At 58.4% G+C, this 23,004-nt stretch overlaps 2 protein-coding genes across 5 annotated transcripts; one reads left to right on the top strand and one right to left on the bottom strand.

Annotated features, from left to right (window-relative positions):
- Positions 1-1,874: 1,874 nt before the first annotated feature.
- LOC113489105 (alpha-2-macroglobulin-like protein 1) lies at positions 1,875-15,132 on the top strand. Its single transcript, XM_026864619.1, is given in 37 exon segments — positions 1,875-1,971; positions 1,974-2,064; positions 2,494-2,683; positions 3,073-3,235; positions 4,083-4,135; positions 4,793-4,813; positions 4,961-5,114; positions 5,262-5,346; positions 5,445-5,577; positions 5,670-5,784; positions 6,485-6,594; positions 6,728-6,892; positions 7,052-7,279; positions 7,604-7,661; positions 7,739-7,884; positions 8,137-8,286; positions 8,474-8,686; positions 8,933-9,029; positions 9,272-9,422; positions 9,584-9,809; positions 9,886-10,012; positions 10,302-10,423; positions 10,616-10,667; positions 10,915-10,989; positions 11,147-11,323; positions 11,509-11,590; positions 11,728-11,884; positions 12,025-12,099; positions 12,285-12,441; positions 12,569-12,786; positions 12,883-13,098; positions 13,172-13,296; positions 13,393-13,483; positions 13,606-13,674; positions 13,778-13,880; positions 14,059-14,100; positions 14,553-15,132. Coding segments are annotated over 37 exon segments (4,566 nt in total). The 3' UTR covers positions 14,585-15,132.
- Positions 15,133-15,975: 843 nt separating this feature from the next.
- On the bottom strand, positions 15,976-22,819 carry FTSJ3 (FtsJ RNA methyltransferase homolog 3). Of its 4 annotated transcripts, none has more exons than XM_026864578.1 (22): positions 22,799-22,819; positions 22,403-22,529; positions 22,200-22,305; positions 21,956-22,002; positions 21,686-21,765; positions 21,374-21,473; positions 21,022-21,216; positions 20,827-20,942; positions 20,202-20,306; positions 19,861-19,961; positions 19,704-19,784; positions 19,459-19,614; positions 18,983-19,118; positions 18,669-18,874; positions 18,428-18,548; positions 18,243-18,336; positions 17,844-17,988; positions 17,667-17,743; positions 17,394-17,496; positions 17,079-17,262; positions 16,883-16,977; positions 15,976-16,644 (listed from the first exon to the last, which is right to left on the bottom strand). In XM_026864578.1, exons 2-22 carry the CDS (start codon positions 22,467-22,469, stop codon positions 16,455-16,457), a joined length of 2,505 nt encoding a protein of 834 aa, XP_026720379.1. In that variant the 5' UTR covers positions 22,470-22,529; positions 22,799-22,819; the 3' UTR covers positions 15,976-16,454. The 4 variants fall into 4 exon arrangements, with proteins under 4 accessions (XP_026720379.1, XP_026720376.1, XP_026720377.1 ...); XM_026864575.1 differs by lacking the exon at positions 22,799-22,819 and adding an exon at positions 22,759-22,778; XM_026864576.1 differs by lacking the exon at positions 22,799-22,819 and adding an exon at positions 22,767-22,778.
- Positions 22,820-23,004: the final 185 nt, after the last annotated feature.

Raw genomic sequence — 23,004 nt, 5'->3', positions numbered from 1 at the left:
GTGAAGGAAAATTGCAGCTTCCTGGCTATCCCTCTGCTCCTGACCCCGTCGTACCCCTCCAGACAGCCACGGTCTCGAGGCCTGGCAGCGTTTTCCCATCCCTTCGTCCCCTTCATCTGACCCGGCAGGAGCCTGCAGCAACATGCTGGAGACAAGGACTCTGAAACCCAGCCCCACTCCCCAGCAGCCCTGACAGCCCGTGGGGGCTGGGGGCTGCCCGGGGAGCAACGGCTTTACTGCCCACCGTGCATGATGGTTTCCCTTGAGCCGATGCCAGTGCAATCCCTCGGAAAGGGGACCGGGGTGGGTGAGCTGACCCTGCGCTGACAAAAAGCCTTGGGAGATCAGTGTGTGCCTGATGGCTGGGCATGGAGAGGATGCTCAGGGCGGCCCTGAGTGCAGCCCTGTCCCTGTCCCTGTCCTAGCTGAGCAGGCTGAGAAATGAAGAAGAATGCCAGTGGGGTAAGGGAAGTAGGAGTAGCATAATGTTTTTCTTGCAAGAAAGCTCCCTTGCTTCAGGCTCTTTCCCCCCATCCCTGACCAAAGCCAGCCCTGTGTCCCAAATCGCACTTTGTGTTAGGGGCTCAGCACTCCTGTCTGCCTTAACGATGTGTAAATGGGGCCAGACCTTCACCTTGCTTTCCTGAATAAAAAGCTGAGACCAAACCAGAGAGAGCATTCATTGCATGGGACACAAGGCAGCAGGAGAAACAGCACAAGGTGGGGTCGGTGGTGCCTGGTCAGGAGGGGCTGGGGGACAACTCACTCTGGCTTCTGCTCCAAAGTGACGAGCAGCACCGAATGACAAACCCTCCATGAAATGTTTCCCCTCAGCAGCCCCACAGGAGAGGCAGGTCCCCTCCACTCCTGAATCCATCTCCCCTTGGCCATGCTGCTCATGGCCCCCACTGCACCCTGTCCCGGCCCACGAGGGGCTCGGTGTGCCAATGGCCCCGAGCTCCTTGTCACATCCATCAGTCCCCGGGATGCCTGTCGGGGCACTGACCTGTGCCCACATCCTGGGGCGCAGGATGGGCTTGGGGCCGTGCTCCTGCCTCGTGTCCATGCAAGTGGTGGCACCAGCCTCCTCCAGACACCGACACCATGTGGGGCTGCTCCTGAAGGGCAGGGAGGTGAGCCCAGGGCTGTATCCACCAATACTCAAGCAGGGCAAGCATGGGGACAGCAGCTGTGGTCATCTGAGAGCCCCTGGGAAAGAGGCCAGCCCCATCCACGGCTTCCCACAGCACTCCCTCTGCCTCTCCCCATGGCCCCAAAGGGAAGGGGACTGCAAACCCCCAGAGCAGGGGATGTGCCCAGGACACCATGTGGCTGTTCTGGAGCTGCCTCAGCTTCCCAAAATTCCCACCAGGACAGAAAGCGGAAGCTCATCCCATGCCCCAGCACGGTGCACAGAAGAATGAGAGTGGGAGGAGCTGGCACGACAGGACAAGGCTGTCCTGTTCCTGGGCCCATAACTGATTTGATGAAACTGGAGGCAGCTGGGCAAGAAGACAGACCAAGACCTGTGATCAGCCCAAATGGCTACTGTCTGGCTAAATTTGAAATACCTGGAGACAGGCCCTTCTGGGAAATCGCCACGAACTCACAGCCTGTTCTCATGATGTGTTGCCCACTTTTGTTTGGGGAACTCATTCCCACTCCCTCCTGCCATCATTTCCCAGCAAACCAGTGTGTAGGTGGATCCTGCCCCCTGGTTTGGAACCTCTATAGCCTATGGGAACCTTTCCTCAAATTGCAAAAGCCTGTCAGAGCCTTGAACCCAGGAGGCTGTGGGTGGATGGTAAACATTGTCTTGGCTATATCTGCAGGTCCACACTGGATTCCTCTGCCACCCCTTGTTGGCTCACTGGATGGAAAGCAAAGATCTCATTTCAGAGCCTGGAGCAGCGCAAACACGGGTCTACAGCAGTTAAACACCTGGAGAAGGAGGCTGTGGTGTCCCTGACTTCTGGTTACAGCTGGAGACATGAGGTCCCAAGCTGCCCTTCCCGTCCTGCTTCTCCTCATCCTGCACCTCGCAGCTGGGGCGTCTGCAGCACAGTAAGCCCTCTCTGTGTCTGTCTGTGTCTACTGGGAGGGTATTTATTCTTATTTCTTTAGCAGTACGTAGTGGGAGCTAACCTTTCCCATGCATGGCATTGTTGCCCAGGATGGCAATACTTATGTTGGTGGTTGTCCCTGTTCATGAGCATCGAGGACTTGGCACTCAGGGGCTGCTGGGGCTGGTGGTTCTGGGATGGTTTATTTCAGGTGCTGCTTCAGTTGCAGTTGTGTGAGCAGAGCCTTTGCTTTGCTGAGTTGAGAAGTCAAGGGGAGCCCAGAAGCAGAGCGGGGAGGCTGGAGGAGGTGGCTCTGCACCCCAGCACAGATTTCTGTGTGCCCAGGAGCTATTCAAGTCCTCCGTGGGTACAGCTGTACCGGGATGTGCCTCATCGCCACACTTCTCATGTCAGCATTTGTCCTTGACAGGAGTTATGTGGTCACATCCCCAGCTGTGATCTACCACCCCCACAGAGCAATGCTGTGGGTCCATCTCAGTGGCCTCCATGAGCCTGTCCATGTGACCATCCAGCTCCAGAGAAAAGACAGGACCCATAACATCATTCTGCTGGAGAGGATGGTCCAGGAGCCTCATCTGTACTTGAACATCACCTTCCCCGTGAGTGCCACCCCATGCACAGCTGTAACGGTGGAGGGGGCTCTACTGGACACCATGCTGCCTCCAGGCAGAGCAGTTTCCCCCAAGTCTCCTGAGCATGGAGCTCTAGTTCCACATGGGGCTGGGAGCAAGTGTGCCTTCCCCATCTCATCCCCCACGCAGGCAAAACAACTTCAGGCTCAGCCCAGTTATTTGGAGGCTGAAATAATCCCCTGGTAGCAGACCTGCAGACTGGCACAGGGTGTTGGGGGGACATTTCTTCCAAGGCCCTGGCTTGAGGAAGGTGTCCCTGTGGGTGAGGATTGCTCTGGGTCAGTCAGAGTGAGCAGAGCATCCTGGCCATGGCATATCCCTCTGTCCTCACTCAGTGGCTGGTGTTTCCCCTGCAGGCTCCAGCTCCCACCAAAGGGAAGGAGGAAATTGTAGACCTGCATGTCTTAATCCAGGGAGATTCCCTGGATGTCTCCAAGACAAAGAAGGTGATGTTGAGAGCCCTAGAGCCTGGGATCTTCATACAGACAGACAAGGCTGTCTACAAGCCTGGACAGCAAGGTGAGGTGGGCAGGATGGACCACCCTGCTCTGGGCTGAAGGACCTGGTGGGAGAGGGCTGTAGAAGGCTCAGCCTTGCTCCTATGCTGCATGGAAACAGGGCAGCTCATCCTGGGATGCACTGGGACCCCCAGCACGGGTCCAGGGCAATGCCAGGACACATTGGCAGTGCTGGACGCCGTGCTTCTTGGGGGGAAGTGCCCCACTGCAGGGCTCAGGGTGGATTTCCATCCACCTTCCCCATGGGGAACCCCCCTCTCTGCAGATGCACCCACTCCTTGTCTTGGTTTCGGCTGGGACACAGTTAATTTTCTTCCTATAGCTGGCACAGTGCTGTGTTTGGGATTTAGTGATAGAATAATGTTGATAACACACAGATGTTTTAGTTGTTGCTAAGTAGTGCTTATCCTGAGTTAAGAATTTTTCAGGGAGGGAGCGTGGCCAGGAGAGCTGACCTGAACTAGCTGAAGGGCTATTTCATACCATAGGGCATCATGCCCAGTATAGAAACTGGGGAGAGTTGGCCGGCAGGGGCTGATCCCTGCTCAGGCATTGGTCAGCAGGTGGGGAGCAAGTGCATTGTGCATCGCTTGTCTTTTATTTCTCTCTTTTTTATTATATTCTTTTTCATTACAATGATTATTATCTTTAATTGTTATTGTTATTATTATATTTTACTTTATTCAGTCAGGAAAATGTTCTTATCTCAACCCATGAGTTTTACTTTTTTTTCAATTCTCCTCCCCATCCCACTGGGAGTGGGAGGAGTGAGCGAGAGGCTGCATGGTGCTTAGTTGCTGGCTGGGGTTAAACCACAACACTTCTGCATCCCTATTTGCTCTTTACAGTGACGTTTCGAATTGTCTCTTTGGATAAAGACTTCATGCCCAGCACTAAGAAGGTGAGAGCGGGGCTGGGGAAGGGGGGAGGCAACAGGGCTCCTCTGCACTGCCCTCCTACAGTCTCTGCAAACCATGAGAGAGGTGTGGGAGTCAGCCAGCGCCTTCCTTCTCGGGAATCCTGCCCCAGCCAGCTCTGCCTGGGTGGCTGTGCTTCCCAGGGACAGGGATGCCCTGTGGCATTCACACAGGCTAAGGAAAGACAAAGGAGAATTACATGTTTGACATGGGAATGTACCCACTTAAATTTCAGTTAGGGATGTAGCGATGACATGTGGGAAGCAGGGAAAGTGCTGTTGATATCACCAAGTCAGACACCAGGATTACATTCAAGTTCAGTCTTTGGCCCCCCAAGCAATCATTTGTGTCTCTGGAAGCACAGGAGGTGCCCAGATTAAATGGTTGCTGGTTTCTTGTGAAGGCATTAGGAGATGCCACCTCTCCATGCCATGCTGCCAGTGCCCTCAGCTCATCCCAGCTAGAGCAGCCCACAGGCTCAGAATCAATCCCAAAGCTAATTGAAGTGTTGGAAGTCCACAGCATCCCACAAATAACCCTCACTGTACTCCATCCACAGCTCCATAAATGTCCCCCACCCTGGTGAGACTCCAAGGAAGGCTTTGAATTTCTCCTCTAACCATGTTCTCTTTGCTTTGCAGCTGCCCCTTGTCTTCCTGAAGGTCAGTCTGAGAGATGGAGGGAGGCTCCTGGGCGGTGTGGGCTTGGGAAGGCACCATGGCTGGGAGAAGTATAACACAGCCACGGGCTGTTTTAGTGTGGGGTGCTGGGATCCCCAGGGTGCTGACACCACATGTCCCTGTGTGCAGGATCCCAGTGGGAACCGCATCGCGCAGTGGCAGGAGGTGAGCCCACGGCAGGGCATCGTGGACCTGTCCCTCCCGCTGGCTGCAGAGCCAGCTCTGGGCACGTACATCATTGAGGCGGAGGGGAAGAGCCACTCCTTCAGCGTGGAGGAATATGGTACGTGGGACCAAGAGGTGCACGGTGGGTGGGAGTCCCACCTTGGCATGTCGTTGTGGGCAGCATGTCCTGGCCCCCCTGGCCCCCAAGGCACCATTGTCCTTGTCCTGGGAGCAACTACACTCTCTCCTTCTGCTTCTCCATCAGTGCTGCCCAAGTTTGAGATGACCATTGACATCCCTGCTGTGGTGCTGGAGAAGGACAAGAAGTTTCAGATGGAGATTTGTGGACGGTGAGCCTGAAACAGGCTGTGCCAGGAAGAGGGAGGCATGGGGAGATCCAAGGTGATGTGGTCTATCAGGCCCACCCTCACCTCCCTCCACCCAACAGGTACACCTACGGGAAGCCTGTCCAGGGGAAGATCCAGGCCAGCTTGTGCCAGCCCTTCAGGCACATCTGGCACGTGTACAGCATTTATGATGCCCCTGAGAAAAAGATGAACTGCATCCAGGTTAGCGGGCAGGTGAGCACAGCTGGGGAGCACAGGTGCCGCTGGGACAGCCCCTTCCCCCCTTCCCAGGACTGCTGCTAACGGGGTTGACACTCTCACTCCAGACTGAGAAGAATGGCTGCTTTTCAACTGAGGTTTTGTTGAGTGCCTTCAACCTGACCAACTCCAGATATCAGAAGCAAATCCAAGTCCAGGCGTCATTGGTGGAGGATGGTACAGGTAGGGATGGCAGCGTTCTCCTGCTTGGGCAGGGGCACTGCTGCTCGTGTGCGGCTTTGTGTTCATTCCTGTGTGCACTCAAATGCATGTGGCACAGGTGTATCGGCCTTCTCCAGGGAAGCCCAAAAGCAACGCTGTGGTTTAGAGGTGCATGTGTGCAGGGACTGGGTCCAGGCACGGATATGAGCTAGGTCAACCAGGCCATACTCCTAATTCTGACCAGAGAAATGGCTGGGAGGCAAAACCACCTTTCCAAGATCCAACAGCTTCCCTGACACTACAGCTAGCAGAGAGTCGACACAAGGCAGTGGTTTCACCCAGTCTGGTGACGTGGCTTTTGTTCTGTGAGGTAATCCACCTCACCCACCAGAAATGACTGCCAGTGGCTTGGCTTCAGAAAAAGAGACCAGGGGTTGTCCCAGGCCCACTGGCACTGAGGAGGCCCTGCATCATGGTGCTTGGGTGGAGCATCTTTTCTGAAGTCTCTGCAGCCAGCTGCACCTTGGTTTTAGGTCTAAAACATGCTGTAGAGATTTTGCTCCTCTTCTAGGAGGTACAGACTGTGCTCAAAGCTGCCAGCTGCTGAGGGAAAGCCTAAAATGTCCAGGAACTTTTCAGCGCTGTGACAGGAGAGCTGGCAGCAGCTAACCTGTGCCCTGTGTCCTCACAAGAACCTTAGCTCCCCACTCCCTCTTCACAGGGCTGGAGCTGAAAAACACCAAGAGCTGCAAGATTTTACCTGAAATTTTCACTGTCACTTTTGAAAACATCGATGATTTCTACAAGCCTGGGATTCCCTACACTGGGACGGTAATGGGGCGTCCTTGCACCCTGCTGCACCCCATCCTGTTCCCTCTGACCCCCAGCTCTGCTATCCCACCCCTGCCCTCTGCTCCACGGCTGCAGCCCAGCCCGGGGCATCTCCCCTTCCCTCCTGGTGCAGATGCTGCTGAAGGGAGCTGATGGTGCCGTGCTGCCACAGAAGCAGCTCTTGCTCATCGTTAGCCAGCAAGGAAAAGATACAAGACAGACCTTCCTGACAGACAGATCAGGGAGAGCCTCCTTTGAGCTGGAGACTTCTGGATGGAGTGGCACGGTCTCCCTGCATGTAAGTGACCCACCTCTCGGGGGTACCTGTGCTGCCTTCTCCACTAGTACAGGGCTGGGCACCTCTCCAAGCCTGCACCAGTGATTGCTGACACCAGGACCAGTACCTCATGGCCTGCTGAAGAGCTTCACCATCCTGACTTCTTCCTCCATTGCTCAGGGTCGAGTCAACAAGACAGCTCACGCCCAGAACGATGGCTCGAGACTCACCTATGAAAATGCCCATGCATATCTCAGACCCTTCTTCTCGGCAAGCAGGAGCTTCCTGCAGATCCGCCAGCTAAAGAGGGAGCTGCCCTGTGGCCAGTCCCAGCAGCTCTGGGTGGACTACATCTTCAGCAAGGAGGCCTTGGGGACTGAGCTGAAGAGCCTGGATGTGGTCTTCCTGGTGAGCCCCAGACTAGGGAGGTTGGGCAGCGGCCGTTAGGGCGGTTGTGTGTGACGATCCACATCTACACACAGTTGTGGTAGCGTCCCTGAGGACAAGACAATGAGTAGTCTTGTCCTGGCTAGACTGAGAGGCCTGTGCCTGATAGAAGAGGTGTCTGCTGGCACTGTTGGACCTGAATGCCAATGGGAGACATTGTGGGGGCTGGAGACTGGGCAAGGTCAAAACCTATCCCAACACCTTCACTCCTGGGTCCATCCTCCATCAGGGCATTTTGGTTCCTCACAAAGCATCATTTTGGTTGTTCCCATCTCTCCTCTGCAGGTCCTGGCCAAGGGGACCATTGCCACTGTCCTCAGGAAAGAGCTGCCTGCAGAGGCTGGTAGGTCCCGAGGCATGGACGGGCTGTGCAGGGCTCTGCTCTCTGTGCCTGATCTCCCCTCCTTTCCCATGGCCCAGGGCTGAGAGGATCCTTCTCCCTGGAGCTGCCCATTGGCCCTGAGCTGGCACCCAGGGCCAAGGTGCTGGGCTACGTGGTGCTGCCCGACAGCGAGATGGTGGCTGACAGCACCGAGCTCAAGGTGGCCAAGTGCTTCCCCAGCACGGTGAGTGGAGGCTGCTGGAGATGGGGAAAACACACCATGTCTTGTCCATAGCTTGATGCCCTGAAGTCCATCCTGCTCTGGATGTATCACAGTGGCACAGTCTCCTTAACCCATGCCCTAATCCCCAGACCCTCAAGCCTGATTTTATCCTTGTCAAGAAGAGACCTCCATGTCCATGGCTTGGAGCTGCTCCTGCATGGGAAGTGGCTCTCACTCCTGCCCTTGCCACCTGACATCCCTGTCCCTCCCCAGGTGAAGATGGCTTTTTCAGAGGACAGGGCTCTGCCTGGCTCGGCACTGCAGCTGAAGCTGGAGGCTGCCCCGGGATCCCTGTGTGCTGTCCGTGCCGTGGACCGGAGTGTGCTGCTCTTGAAGCCTGAGGCCGAACTCAGCACAGAGGCGGTGAGTGATGGCAGGGTCCAAGGCCCCTTCTGCAGTCCTGGGGACCAGCCGGGGATGGGAAGAGATGACATTGGCTTGGACCTCCCCTACAGAGACGTGGTGCCATGTTGGCTCCTTGGCAGTCCTGATCCTGGGCAGGGGTAGGTGCCTGGCTGGTTTTGTACCTATCACACATGTTTATTCCCAGGTCTACAAAGTACTCCCCGAATTTGACTACCCTAGAAGCATTCAGGACCCACCACCCTGTCCAGAATTTCCCTGGGATTATCCCATCGACTATGACTTTCCTGTCAGCCCACTTGTAGTGAGTCAGCAAGACTTCATTCTCCCTCCGGCAAGGCATCACTTACCATACCATTTTCAGAGGAGTTCCCAGGTGGACACCTACAAGTTATTTCAGGTAAAGGCCCTGCCTGCCTGTGCCTCCTGGTTCCTCTTCATCCAGGAGCTGGCTGTGATTTGCTCAGTGTCCTGGGAAACCACAGCACTGTCCCATGAAAGCCACACTCATGGCAAAGTTTCCCTTTCCCACGAATGCCAGGCTCTGGTGCTTCTCCACTTGTCATCTTCTGCAGCCCTGTGACTATTTACTGCTGGGATGGGGATATTCCTCCTGCCTGGTTTCAACCTCTTTTCTTTTTCACAGAACGCAGCACTGAAACTTTTCACCAATGCCAAGACCAGTGATGTTTGCAAAAAGATATTCGGCTTGCCTGAGATGCAGCTTTCCCAAGGTCCCAGAGGTCAGCACAGCCCTTGGTTTGCTCACTCTGCTGAGCCCTCTCAGGAGAAAAGAGCAAAGAACTGGTGCCCAGTCCTGGTTCCCGTGTCCTCAGAGGGATTTGGAGCCATCCTGAAAATCCATTCAACATCAAAGGGATTGAGGATTCAAAAAGGATTTTGGCCACCTTCACACTGCCTGCAGGCAATGTACAGCTGAGATGCAGAGACCTGTGGACCCTAATTTCTGCTTTGCCTTTTCCAGGTGCCAAGTTACATGTCACCGATTTGCCTGAACGACTTGATGTCCTGAAAGTAATGAGCCCTGCTATCCCTGTCGCCAATGTCCAGGAAGAGCCACCAGCACCCCGGACATATTTCCCAGAGACGTGGCTGTGGGACCTGATCCCTGTGGGGTGAGTGAGGATGGTCCCCAGGGCATTCCTCCTGCATGGAGGGAAGTTGAGGACGTCAGGATGGGTCCTTCTCCCACAGGGAGAGAGCTAGTCCAGCTGGGGATGGCATCAGCTGTGGGTGACCATGGTGGGATGGCCTTAAGATGTTCTCCATCCCACAGGGAGGGGGGCTCTGCAGAGGTGGCGGTGACGGTGCCCGATGCCATCACCAAGTGGGAAGCCGGGATGTTCTGCACGTCCCCGCTGGGCTTGGGGCTGGCCCCTGCCACCGCCCTCACGGCCTTCAAGCCCTTCTTCGTGGAGCTGGCGCTGCCCTACGCCGTGGTCCGCCACGAAGCCTTCACCCTTGTGGCCACCGTCTTCAACTACCTGCGGCAGTGCCTGCGGGTGAGTGGGGCTGGGGAGGGGGCCCTGGGGCTGGGGTCTGGCGGGGGCTGATGGAGCCCTGGCTGTGGTCTGGCAGGTTCAGGTGACGTTGGTGGAGTCAGCGGAGCTGGAGGTGTCGCCGAGCGCGGATGAGCTGTACGGCGGTTGTATCTGTGCAGACGAAGCGAGGACATTCCGATGGAGCGTGCGAGCCACCAGCCTGGGTACAGAGCACCAGGACCACAGCAGGACCCTCCTGCCCTGCTGCTTGGGGATCCCTTCAGAGGATGGGGTGGGCAAGGAGGACAGGAGCAAATGCAGTGCTGCCTGGGAAGCTCTCCTCTGCTCTTCCTTCATGCTCCCTATTGCCTCACAGCACCGTTCCTCAGCCTGGTGACCTCCATCTGGTTCCAACCAGCCCCACACAAAGCCCCAGGGGCAATGCAAGCCCATGGGGCTGCCGTGCAGGCTGGGGGGCTCCGTGGGGACTGAGTGCCCTGCTTGCATTCACAGGGGAGGTGAACATCACCATCAGCACCGAGGCTCTCAGCTCCAAGGAGCTCTGTGGCAATGAGATGCCCGTGGTGCCGGCTCAGGGGCGCGTGGACACCATGATAAAGCCCTTGCTGGTGCAGGTCAGATGGGTTATGGAGGAGGAATGTGGGTTAGGTTTGGGTACAGGGTCCGAGCAGCCCTTGGGGTGCAGTGGGAGGACCAGGAGTGGGACAGCACCCAGCTCCACGCCTGGGCTGCAGGCATGATCCTGTGGGACAGGGGAACACGGCTGGTCCCTTCTTCTGACCTATTCTGGTGCTGCTTCCCCACAGCCCGGGGGCATCCTGGTGGAGAAGGCGCACAACTCCCTGCTCTGCCAGGAAGGTAGGATCGGCTGGGGGCGTCTGGCAGTGCTGTGGGAACATGGGGCAGGATGTTTGGCCACTGGTCACAAGGGCCACCAGGCCACAGAAGTCAAGGACCAGGGTCCCTAGGGGATCCCAGCTAAGATGCTGCAACCCAGCCTTGAGCCTGTGGAGGGTCAGAGCAGGAAGGGAGTGGGCAAGGGCGCCATGGGGCAGGGCCAGCAGGAAATGGGCATCCTCACTGTCATTGCCCTCCATCCCCACAGTCACTGAAGAAATCTCCTTGGAGGTTCCTGCAAACATCCTGGAGGGCTCCCAGCGAGCCCACATCACCGTGATGGGTAAGGGACAGACAGGGGACAGGGGACCACCTGGGGCAGGGAGGGTGCAGAGCTCCATGGCCCAAGCTCAGCAGGAGGCAAGACCACCCAGAGCTGAGATGGGAGGGGTACAGGGGACACAGCTGATGACGGTGCTCCTCATATCCCCCTGGGATAGGTGACATCATGGGCAACGCTCTCCAGAACCTGGACCACCTCCTGGCCATGCCCTACGGCTGTGGGGAGCAGAACATGGTTCGCTTTGCCCCCAACATCTACATCCAGCAGTACCTGGAGAAGAGCGGGCAGCTGCACCCCGACATCCGCGCCAAGGCGCAGGGCTTCCTGCAGAGCGGTGAGTGTTCCCGGTCCCCTCCTCTCCCTGTCCCACCCTGCCCTGCTGCTGAGGGACACAACTGCCCCATATCCCCCCTCCCCATTTTCTACCTGCACCCCGGGGTGGGTCTGGGTTCCAGGCTGCCTCTGGGATCTCCTGGTCAAACCATGATGTAAAGACTCATCCCCACCTCCTCCCCACAGGGTACCAGCGAGAGCTGCTCTATAAACATGATGATGGCTCTTACAGCGCCTTCGGGAAGAGCGATCCCAGTGGCAATACCTGGTGAGGGACCACACAGGGCTCGGGCAGGCTGTGCAGTGGCACCCCTGCGGGGACCAGCTGTGCTTAGGGGGTCCTTCTGCCACCAAGCACATTCCAGCTTCAGGCACACATCCTTCTGATGTCCCTCTGGCTCACAGGCTGACAGCATTTGTCCTCAAGTCCTTCGGACAAGCCAGAGCCTACGTGGCCATCGAGGAGCGGCACATCACCGATGCACTGCGCTGGCTGCAGAAGCAGCAGCAGCAGACGGGCTGCTTCCGCAGTGTGGGAAAGCTCTTCAACAACGCCCTGCAGGTGGGTCAGTGGGGTGGGACATGGGGACACACGACTAGGGCCAGGTTGGCCCCAGCATGTCCCCGATGGGGAGGCAGTGGGGGAGTCCCTGTGCTGATGGCACCGTATGCCCGACCTGTCTCCCGCTGTGCCCTTTGCAGGGTGGTGTCTCAGACACGCTCTCACTGTCGGCTTATGTCACGGCTGCAATACTGGAGCTGGGGCTGTCGCCAAAGGTGAGGATGACCCCATCATCCCTGGTGGGGCTGGTGGGGTTGGAAGGGTGCTGGGGCAGGGGGTCTGTCTGTTCCATGCCACCTCCTAGCCAGACCTGGGCGCAACTGGTCTTACTGGGCAGAAATGAGGTCTCTGAGCGATGTCCATGCCCATGGACTTGTTCCTGACTCTGGTCCCATGCCAGGACACGATGGTGAGCTCAGCCCTGCAGTGCCTGGAGGCTTCAGCCACAGACAACCCCTACACTCAGGCGCTGCTGGCCTACGTCTTTGGGCTGGCAGGGCGCAGGGAGCAGCAGCAAGCCCAGCTGCAGAGCCTGGCCCAGCACAGCGTCAGTGCAGGTACCACCCGTCGCTGGCAGGGGCACTTCTGGGCAGTGCCATCCTCTACCCTGGTCACCCCATGCTACCCCCAACCCCAGACACCCCCGGAGCAGGGGGGCTGAGCTCCCACTCACTTTACTCCCAGAGGGGCAGCTCTACTGGCAGAGGAAGGAGAAGGCTATGCCACCCTCGCAGCCCTCCTGGGCTGTCGCCGCACCAGCGGAGGTGGAGATGACCGCCTACGTCCTCCTGGCCTACCTCTCCCAGCCCCAGTTGTCCTCTGCTGACCTGGGAACTGCTTCCCAAATCGTCCGCTGGCTCAGCAAGCAGCAAAACCCCTACGGGGGCTTCGCCTCCACACAGGTACCACCACCATGGTCCAGGGGGCTCCTCCAAAGCCTCCCCTCCCTGTACCAGCAGTTAGGGGTGACCCTGGCTCTGTGCTTCCTCCACACCCAGGACACCGTTGTGGCACTACAAGCCCTGGCCAAATATGCCGCCCTGACGTACAGCAGCAACGGGGACTTCATGGTGACAGTGACAGCACCGACGGGCACCACGCAGGACTTTGTGCTGCACAACAGCAACCGGCTGGTGCTGCAGCGGGCGGCTCTGCACGAACTGCCGGGGACATACAGGATCCGAGCCCGTGGGCAGGGCTGTGCCCTGGTGCAGGTGGGTACGGCCCAAGGTCGCCATCCTTGTGTGGAGCCCGCTCGGTGGCCCTAACCCTCCTGTGTCACCCCAGGTGACCCTACGCTATAACGTGCCGCCCCCTCCGAGCGTGGGGACGTTCGACCTCCGCGTGGAGACAGAGCCCCGGGAGTGCACGGGGGACGCCAGCACCCGCTTCCGCCTCCTCCTACGGGCACGGTAGGGGCTGGGGCTGCCCCCTGTGTTTAGAGGGGCTGGGAGCAGCCAAGGAGAGTGGGCAGACCCCAACCCCACCCCGGGGCTCTGCCCTTGCAGGTACACTGGGGAGCGTCCCGCCACCAACATGGTTGTCATCGAGGCCAAGCTGCCCTCTGGTTACATCCCCGACAAGAGCTCCATGGTGGAGGTGAGAAACCCCCACTGCCCCTGGAGCCTCCTCTGCCCTGCTGGGGCACCCACCCCAGGTGTTGGCCCCAGCTGGGGCACACACCAAGCAGCTGTTGCCCATCCTGAGCTGTGTTCCTCCAGCTGAAGAGGCAGAAGCTGGTCAAGAAGGTGGAGGTGCAGCCCGACCAGGTGACCATTTACCTGGACCAGGTGAGATGGGGCACGGGGACAGCAGCAGGACCCCATGTGCAGGGGTGTGGGGATCCCTCCCCATCACAGATGGTTGCACCTCACCCTTGGGCCGTTTCCACAGCTGACAAAGGAGGAGGAGACCTTCTCATTCACCACCACACAGGACTTCCCAGTCAGGAACCTCCAGCCGGCCACTGTGACGCTCTACGACTACTATGAGACAGGTGAGCCTTACCAGGGATGTGGCCCCAGGCCGTCTGGCCCTGCTGCCACCCCTTGCAACCCTGATGGCTTGTGGAGTGGGGGGACCAGGCTGAGCTTTCAGTTCACACTGACGAGCTTTGGCTCATTAACGTGAGCAGCTCACCCTGAGCCCATCAGTCACCATCCCTCCCGTTGCAGGTGACCGCACAGATGCTGCCTACAGTGCACCTTGCAGCTCAGGTAGGGGTCGAACCTGAGAGAGCAGAGGGGTCACCCCAACAGTGGGACCATGACGGGCACACACCGACCCTGAAGGGCCAATCTGGGCTGAGCCCCTGGACCCAGGGGATGGAGGGCAGAGAGTGGGGATGGAGACGCCCCACCAGGAGCACCAGGGATCCATGGGGATGGGCTGGCCAGAGTTTGTGGGGGACATAGGTCAGGGAGGACCCAGCCTCCAGGCTCTGGGGTGCAGAGAGGAGCTGTGCCTCTTTGAGGGGGCTCAGACCCCCATGAGCCCTGGCTCCCCTCCTCTGCCTCCTGCAGAGCTCCTCTCTGTGGGTTGGGAGTCACACAGGGATGAGACTGAGCTCTGAGGGATGGAGCTCAGCTGGAGGGACAGGGGCAGCCGAGTGCGGCTGTGGGGGCAGAGGGACTCTTCTCTCACAGAACCCCCATATTTGTTGTTGAAGAGGCTGACAGTCAGGAGCAGGAAAACTTCTAGCACAGCCTGAAGCCTGACAGCTGGTGCCCTCCATTCACCCCAACTCCCTCCACCACCGAGGACCAGAACAGCCAATGGTCTCTGCTCCCACCCTGGCCCTGGCCCTGACCCTCCATGAAGTCGGGACGTGGCCCAGAGACGCTCAGAGCCCCACTCGCACCCAGCACAGCCCGGGTCACTCGGGACTCAGCCACTTGTCCCTGCAGCGCAGCTCCCACCCCAGCAGGACACAACGGAGCCACGGCCAAGGGGTGACGCAGACCCCCGGGCAGAGACTTGCTGCTCTGCAAGCCCCTGCCCCAGGTACTTGACCTCAGTTGAGGAGCCAAGTGGTGGCGTCACAGGGACACCCCAGTGCATCGCCCCCCACACCCCCAGGGAGCTCAGCGGCACCAGGTCTGGCCTCTCCCCTCCCCAGGGCCCTGCAACAGCACCAATATAATCCCAGAATCATACATGTTGGAAAAGCCCTTGCAGCTCCTCCAGCCCCACCATGACCCTCACCCTGACCATTCCCAACTCCCCCAGATCCCTCAGTGCTGGCTCAGCCCGACTCTTCAACCCCTCCAGGGACCCCAGGGACTCCCCCCCTGCCTTGGGCAGCCCATTCCAACGCCCAACAGCCCCTTCTGCACAGAAATCCTTCCTCAGAGCCAGCCTGATCCTGCCCTTGGCAGCTTGAGGCCATTCCCTCGGGGCCTGGCGCTGGGGCCTTGGCTCAAGAGACTCACCCCCCCTCTCTGCACCCTCCTGGCAGGGAGTTGTAGAGGCCCATGATGTCTCCCTTCAGCCTCCTCTAGAGTAAACCCAGCCCATTTCCCAAGAGCTCTTCCCTCCCATCAGACAAACTGTCCCTCACCCAGCAGGTCCCCACAACCATCACCCGTTCTTGCTCTCCCTGGAGTCATGGTGCTACCCCAGTCCCCTCCCTGGCTCTAACATGGGACCCCTGTCACCAGGAGGGACCTGGGGATATCTCCACAAAGCCATCACAAGAGTCAGGTGATTGTTGATGTAGTGAAGCTGCAGTCCCGCAGCCCCTGCCCTGGGTCTAAATAAATACATTTGCTCAATTGCATCTTTTCGTCTTTCTTAAACTTGCAGTGTCCCACACCTGGCATGGTATGATGGAGGGGCGGCGGGGATGAGTGGCTGCTCTGGAATGGGTTGGTGGGGCAGGGAGGGGGGATGTCAGGCTGGCTGGCTGCCAGGCGAATCCATCAGGGTGCAGCTGCTCTGCCAGAGACAAATCTAGCAGGCAGAGGCAGGCAGGCACCCTGAGCACAAATCCCAGCCCCACAGCCCTATCCGCCTGACAAGCGGTGCAGGAGGGGACAGGGCTGCTGGCCACGCAGAGCACTCACCTTGCCAGGACACACAACACCTCCCGGCGCTGCCTCAGACCACGGTTTAATTCTGCTGTAACCGAGGAGCCGCTCCGTGTAGGTCACCAACACCTGCCTGCCTCAGTGCTCAGCAGCCACTGTCCTGAGACCTCGGTGACAAGTACGGCCCAGGGAGCCATTCCATAAGCCACAACTTCTCTGGGGACAGCGAGGGCTGGTGAGGGTGCTCGTGTCATCCCTGGAGAGCAAGTTTCCCAGAAAAGCCAGCAACAGTGAGAGACTGGGAGATGCAGCCACACAGCGAGTGCAGGAAGGGGGTTGATACTACAGTGCCAAGGCCAAATAAACCCTCCCTGCCCCAGGAGGACAGGAGACAATGTCACATCAAGGCACAGAACAGCACTGTGTGTCTAAGTCACAGCCCTGTCCCCATGCTGGCTTCCAAGGCCATGGCAGGAGGACAGGAGCCAGCAGTGCCTGTTCCCCCAGCTGAGTCCCTCGATGAGGATGGAGCTAGTCTCACATCATTTATGGCGTTTTTTCTTTTGTTCTTTGCGCTTCTGAGCCCTCACGTCCTTCTTCAGGCGGCTGTCAACAACCTTGAACTGGCCCTTGACGCCAGGAGGACGGCGCACCCGGGGTCCTACGCCTTTCTTAGCCACCAAGTAGGTGACCTGCCGCTTCTCCTTGGCCAGCCCAGCCTTCTTGTAGATGCTGCAGGAGAATGGCAAAAGGTGAGATGTAGCCAAAGACCAATATTGGGTCCCAGCATTCTGCTGGGCCTCTGTGCCCAAAGACAGGGCTCCCTCACTGGCTCTGCCACCCCCCTCAGCCTACACTGGGTCCAGTCTTTGCCGGGTTACGCGCAGGAGCTGTCCCCGTGTCGGGGCTGCAGGGCCACGTCACTGCGGACCAGCCCAGCACAACGCAAGGGATCTGAATCTCAGCTCACCGCCGCAGCTGGGCCACTTTCTCCCGCTCCGAGATGTCCACCGTGCTCACCACAGCCTCTGCTTTCTTCTTCATCTGCTCCATCTTCTTCAGCATCTGTGAAGACAGCGAGGGTGAAGGACAAGGGGGATGGGAGCAGGGACAGAGCACCCGGGAGGGGGGACAAAGCACCCAGTCACGTCCACAGCCCCACTCACCCGCCGCTTCTTGCGGGCCTTGGCCTCTGCCACCTTCTTGATGGGGCGGGCATTGATTTCCCGCCAGCGCTGCCGATACGCCTCAACCGTCTGCCGGTCCACGGGTATCTGCTTGCGCCGGTGCTGCTTCTCCTCCTCTGTGAACCACTCTGGCAGCTCTCCCTCGTCCTCGTTGTAGGAATATCTGGGGAGCACTCAGGTGAGTTGTGAGTGGGACACGGGCTCCCCACACCAATACATCTGCCACTCCCCTGGCCTGTCTCCTGCTGGGGGACCAAACACTGCTCCCCCTCCAACAACCACAGCTGCAAGTACCTGTTGAAGGAATCATCAATCAAATCCCGTGTGGCTTTTTTGGATGTGGCGATGACGGAGCCGAGCGCCAGGCCCTCTGCATCCAGGACACGGGCTCTTTTCACTGCAGTGTACAGACAGATTAAAGATTGGCCTACCTTCAATCAGGCTGAGACCCAGGGAGCAGCAAGCAGCCCCACCAGCCTGGGTAAACATGGCCTGACCCTGCCTCCTGTCCCTAAAGAGGGACTTACTGGGTGCCCATGGGCACAGAGAGCACCCACCCCCCCTCACCTGGGTTCTCAATGGGCACCACCTCGAAGCCACCCGGCTCGACACGGCTCCGCTTCCTCCCCACCGGTGTCAGTGGCCTGTGGAGGGGAGTGGTCAGGGCTGGGGTCTTCAGCTCCCAGCTCGCGAGGACTGTGAGCTGGGGGAGAACATCCAGACCGCTCCCCTCCCAGCCCTCACCTCTCCTCGTCGCTGCTGCTGTCATCATCGCTGCTCTGCTCATCCTGCGCTTTGCCAGCGTCGGGGCCTGTGTCTGTGGCAGGCGGGGGCTCAGCTGGAGCTTCCTCCTGGGGTACCACCTTCTGCCCTTTCCTTGTTGCTTTGTCTGGGGAACAGGAACCACAGGGTGAGAAAGTGTTGAGGCAAAGCCCACTGCAGACCACTCCTCTAGAGGCGCAGATCATTAACACTAAACTAACACCAGCTCGTTAACTATGGAACAATACAGGCTGGAAACAACCTCTGGAGACCTCTGGTCCTGCTCAGAGTAGCAGCCCCACCATGGTCCGTCCCAGTGCCCCAGACCGGGCCGTGGGGCTGTCCCCCAGTGTCCCCCGCAGCGATGCAGCCCCCACTAACCTCTCTGAGACTCACGCTGTCTCTCAGCCAACATCTGTGACTGCCGCAGCTCCAGGTCCTCATCTGCATCATCCTCGATGCCAGCAAAGGCGTCCTGGGGATGGGGAGCAGCGGGTCAGGGCAGGCGGCCTGGGGAGCTGCTGGGGCCGAGGCTGCCCTGTCATTTCCAGCCCGGTGGGACCCACCTTCCCAAACCACAGGCTGGTCTGCCGTTCCTCCAGCACCGACTTCTCCTCCAGGGGAACCAGCAGGGGATTCTCCTCTTCCTCCGCTTCCTCTTCCTCTTCCTTCTGCTTAAACTTCACACTATGACAAAGAGCAGCAGAATCATTGCCCCCCCCAGCCAGGATGTGGTGTGCCCACTGCTGGACCCTGGAGCTGCTCCAATGGAAGCTCTGACCCAGCGCGGCCTCTCCCGGCTCTCACCTCTTTGCACCCTGCTCTCGCTTTTCCCGCTCCAGCCGGCGCTGACGGGCCTCTATCTCAAGCAGCTCCTCTGGGTCCAGATCGCTGGCCAGGGACACATCGTCCTCTTCTTCTTGATCTGAGACATAAATGTCATCATCCCCGGGTCCTATCTCCAGAAGGGCGTCTGCCGATGCCATGTCCCCTCGGGTCACCTCATTCAGCAGCTGCAATACAAGTGAGATGAGTCACAGGCCACAGTTTGTCAGCTGTGTGGCCACTGCAGTCCTGGCCCCAGTGACTCTGGGAGCCTGGCCTCCCCCTGCCCCACACACCGGAGTCTGGTGGATAGTCCGGAGGGAGAACATGCTGGTGTCACCATCATCGGCAATGGAGACACCAGGGAGGTCCATCTTCAGCTCTACACGCTCACGCTGTTTCCGCTGTTCCTTCAGGATCTTCTTCTTCTTTCTGAAGGAGGCAAAAGAATGAGGCTACATTGCCCCCCCTCCCCACACACACATCCCAGTAGCTCATCCACTGCCACATCAGAGCCAGGTCTCCTTCAACAGCACTGTCATCCTCTCTGAGGGGTCCCCAAACCTGGGACAAGGAGGTGCCAACGCCAGCTGGGAACAGATGCTTCACCTGCCCAGAGGGTTAGACAACCCCGAGGAGCCCAGATCCACCACCCACCCCCACCATCAGCAGAGGGACAGGCTCTGACACTACCCCGCTCTCTCCCCACGAGCCCCACTGTGCTCTGCTGCCCCAGTGCTCCCGCATCTCTCCTCACATGAAATCTTTTTACCTCTTTAACTCTGCCAGCTCCTTGGCCTTCATCTCCGCCAATGCCAGCTCTACCTCCTCCTCTTCTTTCCCCACTTCATCAGCTGCAGCTCTTGGCAAGGTTTTCTTCTCCTTCTTTTCCTCCTCTTTGCCTTCCTCCTCTTCTCCAGAGCTCAGGCTGCCAAAAGGAAGGAGCTCAAACCATCTCTCCTGGCCACATGCCCATCCCACTGTGCTGGCGCTCTAAGGCAACCCCGTGGTTCCTACTTGATATCCAGCTCCTTTGCCTGCTCTTTCAGCTTTTTGGCCAAAAAACGCCGCAACTTGGTCCTCCAGTTCAGCAAGGCTCTGTGCAGAAAGGCAGATCGTTAGAAATACCCACTGGGCCCTTTTCACAGCGCCCTGTCCCAGTTGCCCCCAGTACCTGAGCTCTTTGCGTCCCAGCACGCGGATGTCCTTGCAGCACTGACGCAGCTCCTCCGTGGTGGAACTGTGATTCTCCAGTTCACCATCCCCCAGTGTGATCTGGATGGAGCAGAAGGAAGTAAATTAAGCACGTATGTTAAGTTCCTTTCTTCCGTAAGAATAATCGACTTATAAAACACAAGGAGAATAACTGGCTAAACTCCAGGCAGGCTCCTGCCTCACCTCCCCTTTGCAAGAACGAGGCCATTTTGGGGGGCACCCGGCTCCCTCCTTTCACTGCTCTGTGTTCCTTGGGACATCTCGGGGGCCTCCAAGGTCCCCCTCACTCCAAGCACTCACCTCATTGGCCTTGGAGAGGAAGTCCACAGGGTTGGGAGCTTTGATGAAGTCCATCAGGGTGAAGCGGTGGTAGAGGGTTGTGTCACCATCTGCGTAGCCTTCTGCCTGCAGGAGGAAAGAGCTGTATGAGCCGTGGCAGGGCACTACAAGCGCCTTCAACACCCCAAAAGGATTAATGTCACATAACTCATGTCTTGCTGCAGCGTTCACTAAATGTGCCCACATGACTTAGGGATGAGAGCAAGTTACCAGCCCCAACCCAAGAGCTCCCATGTCTCCCAGTCCCACCTCAGCCTCAGAATGGTGACAGTGACAGGAGGTTTGTGTCAGCTCCATGCCCAGCTGAGGCCACTTGACATGACCTTTACTGTCCCGTGTCCTAAAGACACATAAATCCAGTAGCCAGCCATTGTAAGGAGGATTTTACTGATCTATCCCCAGCCTCACAACTTGTATCATCATTTCTCTATTACTGTACCACCCTAAGGCTGTAAACCTCTCCAAAACTGTCTCTTATGCCACTTTGCATCCCCAGACCTTTCATTTTCCTGAGCAACTTTGCTTATTACAATCTCTTTGGCTCCAGTTCCCAGACCCTTTATTGTATGTTTGGGATTACTCATACCTTTGGCTTCTTTTTGCTGATCAGCTCACTAACAGACTTAGTCTGAACCTCCACCTCCTTGAAAGCATATTTTGGGTCAAAGAACTTGCTGTCAATTTTGTCTGGAGCCTGATAACCTGGGATGGAGAAATAGGAGCTTTCAGTAGGTTTTTCCCAACCCTATTCCAGCAGTTGCAGGTCCCACCAGCCACTCACCCTGGCACACCACGAAGATCTCAGCAGACTCGTTGCGGGAGGCTTGGGGTTTGGTGGCCTGGACCTTCTGGAAGAACTGCTGGAAGATCCAGAGGAGCGGCTGGTAGTCCCGGGAACGAAAAACCTTGGTGATGAACCAGCCACCCTTGCAGAGGAATTCACAGGCCAGTTTCAGGGCCATAAGTGTCAGGTTGGCTGGAGCAGAGGAGAAGAGCAGTCAGCAGTCGTCACTGTCCCCACTGCCCAGCTCCCTGTCCCATAGTGCACACCACTGCCACCGTGCCCTGCTAGGGTATGAGATGAGCCCCTCATACTCCTCCAAAACCACATGCTGGCCCCAGGCAGGCCCCACCTTGGGAGTAAGCATCATGCACCCAGCTGGCTCCCACGTTGGGTGCTCCGTCGTTCAGCACCACATCCACCTTCCATGTCTGCAGCTCCTTGCGCAGGGCCTGAGGGATACACATGTGCTTTTTTCTCACTGACCCCTCTGCAACAATCAAGGGGCAGCATCCCCCATCCAAATCAGCTCAGCTCTGACTCCGTCCCACCCGAGAGCAAACCCCAGCTGAGTGGGTGGGGTGAAGCCCGCTCCCATCGCAGACAGACCTGCTCAGAGCCAGTTGGGCATGTGACGCTTGGGGCATGGGAGGCGGGTTTGTACCTGGCGGCACTTCTCACTGGTGATGTCCTCCTGCAGCGTCACCACGTTGGGAATAGGCTTGATAGGGACCAAATCCACTCCTAGTGTAAGGAAGAGATATGAACACTGCAACCACTCAAAACTGGTCTCCAGCCCATCCCACAGGGCTTCCCCTCCTGCCCTCTCCTCCTACCAGGATCCTCAGTCCAGGATCCCCTTTCTCTGACCACATCCAGGGATGTGGTGGAGGTCCCTGCCCCGAGTCTGTTCCTGCCACATCCTATCACTCACCAATGATCAAGCTGGAAACCGGCATGAACTTGGAAGCCACCTGCAGCCTGGAAAAAACAGAGGAATGAAGCTACAGCAGGATCCTAGGAGAGCCTCCAACCTTAAACTGTGCTGCCGGGAGTTAGGGATCGGCTTTGGCATTAAGGGCAGAGACACAACAACAGAAAACACACGTCACTTTACTACAGGGTCCCGGGGCAGCTGGTGGCACTGGGCTGTGACTTGGGGCCCTCACACCACTCACCACCCGCCAGGGGCTGCACAGAGGTCCAGCAGTGCCCGGGCCTTCTGCAGGAACTGGAACTTCCTATTGAGCTGCAAAAGCTTGAAGGAGGAGCGGGAGCGAAAGCCTGTGGGAGGAAGAGCCGCAGGTCATGGATTACCGGGGTTATGGGTTACCAGGACTGCAGCCCCCCGTGCCCCGCAGCTAGCAGGCAAGCCCCTCACCCGTCTCCTTGGCCAGGTGGTAGAACTTGTCCCGCCGGCTCTTGCCCAATTTGCTTTTCTTGCCCATGGCGGCGCCGGGTGGGGCCCTCCGCGGGGTCGGGACCTGCTGTCAGCCGCCGGCACGGACCTGAGGGGGACAGGGTGAGCTCAGGCGCGGCGGAGCAGAGGGACGGTCCGGTGTCCCCCACGACCTCCACAAATCCAGCGTCCCCTCAGCCTACCCCGGCCGCCGTGTCCCCCCGAGGCGCACCCCGGCCCCGCTGTTCCCCCGAAACCTTCTGACCTACCCCGCCTCGGGGTCCCCTCAGCGCTGACACCCCACCGCTCCCTTCCGCAGCCGCACCGCTGTCCCCGCCACACGCACAATCCGGTCCCGCCGCCGCCGCGTGCCCACACCACCTTCCCGGCGTACCCCGCGTGAGCCGACCAACTTCCGCTTCCGCTCGCCGACGCCATCTTGGGAGTGGCGCGTCCCCGCCGCCGTGGTCAGGACGGATGCCGCGGTAGGGAGAAGTAGGACAATACCGAATCCCCTCGTAGAAGCGTCTACGGCCTGTCCGTGCACCGCTGGTGCTTTGTGACACGGAAAAATCACCTTTGAC

Source organism: Athene cunicularia (genome assembly GCF_003259725.1).
Source record: "Athene cunicularia isolate RWA chromosome 27 unlocalized genomic scaffold, athCun1 chr27_part1, whole genome shotgun sequence".
Classification (NCBI taxonomy): domain Eukaryota; kingdom Metazoa; phylum Chordata; class Aves; order Strigiformes; family Strigidae; genus Athene; species Athene cunicularia.
The sequence above is the reverse complement of the archived record's forward strand: the minus strand, read 5'-3'. Positions and strand labels throughout refer to the sequence as shown.